A 6,104-nucleotide genomic window follows, 5' to 3' on the forward strand; every position below is an offset into this window, starting at 1 on the left:
GGAGGCGTGCCTCGTCCTCGTGTAGGTGGCGGCGGCCGAAACCGTTGGCCGCGGCACCATCGCCTGGGTAGCGCTCGACCATTGTAGTCGGCAGGGGGGAGAGAGGAGTGGCGCGCTTCGGCCGTGAGAGGTCGAGAGGGGCGTCGGCAGGAGAGGGGGAGAAGGTTCTGTGAAGAGGTAGTGTGCGTTCACCGGCGAGGGAGGGACGGCTTTTACAGTCGTGGTTGGGCGGCGAGAGGGCAGCCGCTGTGTGTACGCGTGGCAGGAGCGGGCGGGACGCGCGTCGCCGCGCTTTCACTGCGGCGCCCGTGAGGCATCAATGAAAGGCTGACCGCCGCGGCAGCGCGACCGGGAACCGAGGCGATGAGGACGACGAAGGCGCCGAGTCGCTGACTCAGCGGGCCCGCATGCTTTCGCGCCAACAACCGTTTTCCCCGGGCGCCCCCATCGCGCCGGGTTTGGCCTGGGTCCGCTGTCGCCAAATTTGGCCCTAACCGGCGAAAAGTGGGCTTCTGGGGGTGCGACTAGGCCGATTTTTCGTTGCCAGCGATAAAAAAAAGTCCTTGGGGGGAGGGCTTGTTGGGGGCGCGGCTGGAGATGCTCTTAGGAGCTCGAATGTCAAGACTCACAAACTCGCAAAGCACACATTATCCCTAGTGGCTGTCCGTCATGTTTGGTTAGGTCAACCAATGGTCTTCATTTCGTCCTGTAAACATTGTGACGGTCGAATAAAAAACTTCGAAGTTTGAAAAAAAAAAAGGCATAGGCGGCGGCAGGCGTGTGTGTTCCTCTGTATCGAGCTGCGCCCGCAATCCTCTTCTTCCCCTTCCCCAAGTTGTACTCGAATAAAGTCTGTAATCGCCATAGATCGAAGAGGGAGAACAAGTGAGTGCCTCACAGGCGGAGAAGAAATGTATCGCTTCCTCCTGCGCCGCTTCCTCTGCTCCTCTTCCTCCACCACTCCCGCCGCTGGCGCAGGTTTCATCCGCGAGCTCGCCACCCTCCTCGCCGCTGGCCGCTTCCACGCCTCCGTCGGCCTGGCGAAATCACTCCTCCTCTCCTCCCACCCACCAGCCACCTCCGTCCCCGACCTCTATCACGCCCTTGTCTCCACCGCTGCCGCCTCCCAATTCGACCCGCATCCCCCATCCTTCCTCTCCGACGCCGCCTCCGCGCTCGTCGTTGCCTCCGCGCGGCTTGGCCTCCCCGACGGCGCACTCCGGCTACTTTCCCTGCTCGCCGACGCCCGCGCGACTCTGCCGTCCCTATCCTCCTGCAACCTCCTCCTTGAGTCCCTCCTCTCCCTCGGCCGCCACGCCGACGTGCGCCGGGCGTTCGACCTCCTAAATGCCGCCGGGGCACGCCCCGACACCTTCACATGGAACAAGGCCATCCAGGCGTGCGTCGTGGCAGGTGATGTCGACGAGGCTGTCCGGATGCTTCGTCGGATGGATTGTGAAGGCCACGGCGCCCCAGCGCCCAACGCCTTCTCATACAATGTGGTCATCGCTGGACTGTGGAGAGCAGGAAGGGGTAGTGACGCTGTCGAGGTGTTTGATGAAATGCGAAAGAGGGCTGTGTTGCCAAGTCATATCACGTACAATACGATGATTGATGGACACATCAAGATAGGGGACTTGGAGGCTGGTTTTAGGCTGCGGGATCAGATGTTGCATCATGGCCTCAAGCCGAATATGATCACTTACAATGTGCTGCTGTCAGGGCTGTGCCGTGCTGGCAGGATAGGCGAGACGACCGCAGTGTTGCATGAAATGATGTCACGAAAGATGGTGCCGGACTGTTTCACATATAGCATTCTGTTCGATGGTTATTCCAGAGTTGGAGACTCACAGGCAATGCTTTCCTTGTTTGAGGAGTCTGTGAAGAAGGGTGTGAAGATTGGGGCTTACACTTGTAGTATTTTGCTGAATGGTCTTTGCAACGATGGCAAAATTTCAAAGGCAGAAGAGGTACTGCAGACGTTTGTAAATGCAGGACAACTCCCAACAAGGGTTATCTACAACACTCTTATCAATGGGTATTGTCAGATTGGACAGCTTGAAGGGGCCTTCTCAACCTTTCAGCGGATGAAATCACGCCTTGTTAGTCCAGATCACATCACCTATAATGCACTAATAAACGGTTTGGGTAAGGCTGGAAGGATCACAGAAGCACATGCTTTGGTCACAGAGATGGAGAAGAATGGAGTGAGTCCTAGTGTGGAAACTTTCAATACGCTTATTGATGCTTATGGAAGGGATGGGCAGCTTGAAAAATGTTTTGTTTTACTTTCTGATATGCGAGAGGAGGGGCTAAAGCCAAATGTTGTCTCCTATGGTTCAATTGTCAATGCCTTTTGCAAGAATGGGAAAATCCCGGAAGCAGTAGCTATTTTGGATGATATGTTCCATAAAGATGTTTTACCAGGTCCACAGGTGTACAATGCGATCATAGATGCATATATAGACTGTGATGCCACTGAACAGGCTTTTACTCTAGCTGAAAAGATGAAGACTAGTGGGGTACCTCCAAGTATAGTTACATGCAATTTGCTGATAAAAGGCCTTTGCAAGCAGTCCCGGATATCTGAAGCAGAGGAACTAATTCACAGCTTAAGAAATCATGGATTAACTCCTGATGTTGTCGGCTATAATACTCTAATATCAGCATGCTGCTACAGGAGCAACACTGATAGAGCTTTGGAGCTTCAGAAAGAAATGTGCAAGTGTGGCATCAAACCTTCATCGAGAACATATCGTATTCTTCTGAGTGCATTGGGTGATGCAAGAAGAATACATGAGATGGAAAATCTGTATAAAGAAATGTTGGACAAGGATGTTGTTCCTTGCAGTCGCATTTATGATATCATGGTTGAGGCCTATGTGAAATGTGGGGATGAATCTAAGGTAGAAGCTCTGAGGAAGGATTTCTCGGAAAAAGGGACATCAATTGATTATGACACATCCGTGACTTAGTGTGAGTTGAATACAAGTATAGTGAGTCCAATTTCAAACGTTGAATTTGTTGCTCAGTAACCCAATTATCAGAAGTATTTCTTTTGTTTACCTAGTGAATCTTCAGAATGAATAGCCATTGATTACACATACAACGTCAACAGGCTGTTGCCATTTCTCGGACTGCGAAATCATTAGCTGCCTATCCCAAGTCTCCTTTCCAAGTATGTCATACCCCTGGCACTTGCATTCTGTACAAATACACTCTTATTTTCATCAAAATGGCCTAATATTTCAAATTAACTGACTTTGTTAGCTGAGAACTCCGGAGATTGTGAATGCTCCGAATGGGGAGGTAAAATCACCACCAGTAAGTGGAAAGAACATTACCAAATAGTTATATATATATATATATATATATATATATATATATATATATATATATATATATATATGTTTGAATTTTATGCTCCAGGAAAGCCAAGACCTGCTAATCAACTGTGTATCACAAGATTTGGGATTCCCAGTGGTAGGGCTATTGCAGCTTGCGTTATATACAGGTGTCTTCTGCACTGGAGATCATTTGAGGTTGAAAGAACTGGTGTTTTTGACCGTATTATTCAAACAATAGGCTCTGCTATAGAGGTAGGTAATACCTATCGCTTGTTTCTTTGAGAACCCTTCTTTCTGGGAGAAGTAACTTCAGGGTTAATTTTTTATTTTTAAATGTTTTGCAGGCACCAAGAACATCTCGTGCAAGTTTGATAAAAGGATCTCGTACTCAAGCAAATGCCTTGGCCCAACAAACTCTGATCGCACATTGGCAGAGTATTGTGAGAATATTAACAAACGACCTGAATGTTTTGAAAGCAAATTATGTATGTAACCTAAAACTCTAAATGGACACACTATTTTTGAGTATGTATGCATTAACATGTATTTTATTGATACGTCAGGTCCCTTCATTTTTAATCAGCAAGGTGTTCACTCAGATATTTTTGTTTATTAATGTCCAGCTGTTCAATAGGTAAGAGATTGCTCTTGCACTACCGGCCGTACATTTTACTTCTTCCCGTTAGGATTTTAAGATATCCTGTATCTTGCAGTCTGCTTCTCCGACGTGAGTGCTGTTCATTTAGCAAGGAGAATATGTCAAAGCTGGATTGGCTGAGTTAGAGCAGTGGTGCATTTATGCCACTGAAGAGGTAGTACCGGTGATTTTTTTCCCTTGGTGATATTTAATTCGTGTGCTAATTTTATGTGGTGCACAGTATGCAGGTTCTTCCTGGGAAGAGTTGAAGCATATTAGGCAGGCCGTTGGATTCCTTGTACGTGTCCTATACTGATTAGATGTCTATTTGCAACTTTGTAAGTGAAAATTGTATGTAACCTAATGATACGTGTACTTGTATTATTAGGTAATTCATCAAAAGCCTAAGAAAACATTGAAAGAAATCACCAACGATTTGTGCCCTGTAAGTGACTTTGAATTCACTTAAATTTCGGCAATCATTAAAGCATATGTTAGTTGTGACTTGTCACATACTTCAAAAACTTTCAGGTCCTTAGCATACAACAGCTATATCGAATCAGTACAATGTATTGGGATGACAAATATGGCACCCACACTGTTTCATCAGAGGTAAGCTTGTTATACTTAATATAATTACCGGTTTATTCAAGTTTCATATGTTACTGTGTCAGCAAGTGGTGCTATCTACTCCCTCCGTCCGAAAATACTTGTCATCAAAATGGATAAAAAGAGAGCCTTGGCGCAGTGGTAACGAAATTGATGTGCACACGACATGCAATGCCCGATGTGCAGCCGACACAAGCTCTACACCGTCAGATTGCCTAGTATCAAATTTACAAACGGCCTGATGGGATACACCGGCTGAGTATCGTCTGGAACCGTCGGCTGTATAGCAACGCTCCAGTGGTAAAGCTGCTGCCTTGTGACCATGAGGTCACGGGTTCAAGTCCTGGAAACAGCCTCTTACAGAAATGTAGGGAAAGGCTGGGTACTATAGACCCAAAGTGGTCGGACCCTTCCCCGGACCCTGCGCAAGCGGGAGCTACATGCACCGGGCTGCCCTTTTCTTAGAACTAAAATACATGTAGATACATTCTCTTTTATCCATTTTGATGACAAGTATTTTCGGACGGAGGGAGTATGTTCCTTTACTACTTCCCGTTTCTGACAGTGAACCAAATTGGTTGTAGGTCATCTCAAGTATGAGAATAATGATGACAGAAGACTCGAACAATGCAGTGAGCAGTTCTTTCTTGTTGGATGATGATTCAAGGTTATTTCGTGTTCCAAGTTCAATACTAATTAGTTTGCCACAGTAATTTTGTGCCCCTGATCTAACATTGCCCATGATACTTCAAACCACAGCATTCCATTTTCGGTGGATGACATCTCAAAGTCAACGACAGAAATCGAGGTAACGGACGTTGATATGCCACCTTTGATCCAGGAGAATTCTGGTTTTACCTTCCTACACCAAAGAAAGGACTAAGCGGGTAGTCCTTCCGCTCACGACTTCCACATTCCTTTCCCCACTCGATCTGTGCACAAATCATGTATATACTCGTGGCTTTTCTTTCTATCAAATCAAATCTAGTCTGGTCAGGTTATTTGGTAGATCTGTTTTATATTTTTTGTTAGGTCCTGGGTTTGATTGATTGGTTATTTATTCAGTTTGGCCCCCCTTTTAGTTGGGAGATCAAATTTATATTGCAATGCCAGGGGTCGGATGCCCTTGGTCAGGATGCCGAGCTGCTATTGGAAAAGCTCGTCGTCCTTTTACCATCCTTTTAGCGTCTGGAAAGGTTTTACAAGGCTACTAGTCAGTCATGCTGTAAATTGCAACCAAGATCATAGTTAAAAGAAATTGCACATTGACGTCTGATGTTTTTGGTGTACCCTGAATTTAGATGTTTGTCGTCTGTTTTTACATCAGAATCATACTCCCTCCGTGGGGGCGGCGTTGCAGAGGCCGAGCGTCAGGTAGCTCGGTATCCCCTTCGTGGGAAAAGGCTTTGCGATTCATTCCTGTCATAGCACTTCTAGCAGACCCCGTCCCTCGAAAAAAAAAACCTCTAGTAGACCCCGCAAAATCTCGACCCGCAAAGCGCGTTTGCAGT

The 6,104-nt window shown here is 46.9% G+C and overlaps 1 protein-coding gene across 7 annotated transcripts; it reads left to right on the plus strand.

Moving 5' to 3' along the window:
* The first annotated feature begins 793 nt into the window (after nucleotides 1-793).
* On the plus strand, nucleotides 794-5,214 carry LOC123070178 (pentatricopeptide repeat-containing protein At5g12100, mitochondrial). 7 transcript variants are annotated; one of them, XM_044493234.1, is made up of 11 exons: nucleotides 794-2,996; nucleotides 3,119-3,178; nucleotides 3,271-3,324; nucleotides 3,467-3,599; nucleotides 3,692-3,832; nucleotides 3,911-3,981; nucleotides 4,061-4,159; nucleotides 4,226-4,282; nucleotides 4,373-4,429; nucleotides 4,516-4,596; nucleotides 5,159-5,214. In XM_044493234.1, the coding sequence occupies exon 1, from the start codon at nucleotides 912-914 to the stop codon at nucleotides 2,973-2,975; it is 2,064 nt and encodes a 687-aa protein (XP_044349169.1). In that variant the 5' UTR covers nucleotides 794-911; the 3' UTR covers nucleotides 2,976-2,996; nucleotides 3,119-3,178; nucleotides 3,271-3,324; nucleotides 3,467-3,599; nucleotides 3,692-3,832; nucleotides 3,911-3,981; nucleotides 4,061-4,159; nucleotides 4,226-4,282; nucleotides 4,373-4,429; nucleotides 4,516-4,596; nucleotides 5,159-5,214. The 7 variants fall into 7 exon arrangements, with proteins under 7 accessions (XP_044349169.1, XP_044349167.1, XP_044349168.1 ...); XM_044493232.1 differs by having other exon boundaries at nucleotides 794-2,976; nucleotides 3,071-3,178; XM_044493233.1 differs by having other exon boundaries at nucleotides 794-2,976; nucleotides 3,071-3,178; nucleotides 3,515-3,599.
* Nucleotides 5,215-6,104: the final 890 nt, after the last annotated feature.

This window comes from Triticum aestivum, chromosome 3B (genome assembly GCF_018294505.1).
Source record: "Triticum aestivum cultivar Chinese Spring chromosome 3B, IWGSC CS RefSeq v2.1, whole genome shotgun sequence".
Taxonomy (NCBI): domain Eukaryota; kingdom Viridiplantae; phylum Streptophyta; class Magnoliopsida; order Poales; family Poaceae; genus Triticum; species Triticum aestivum.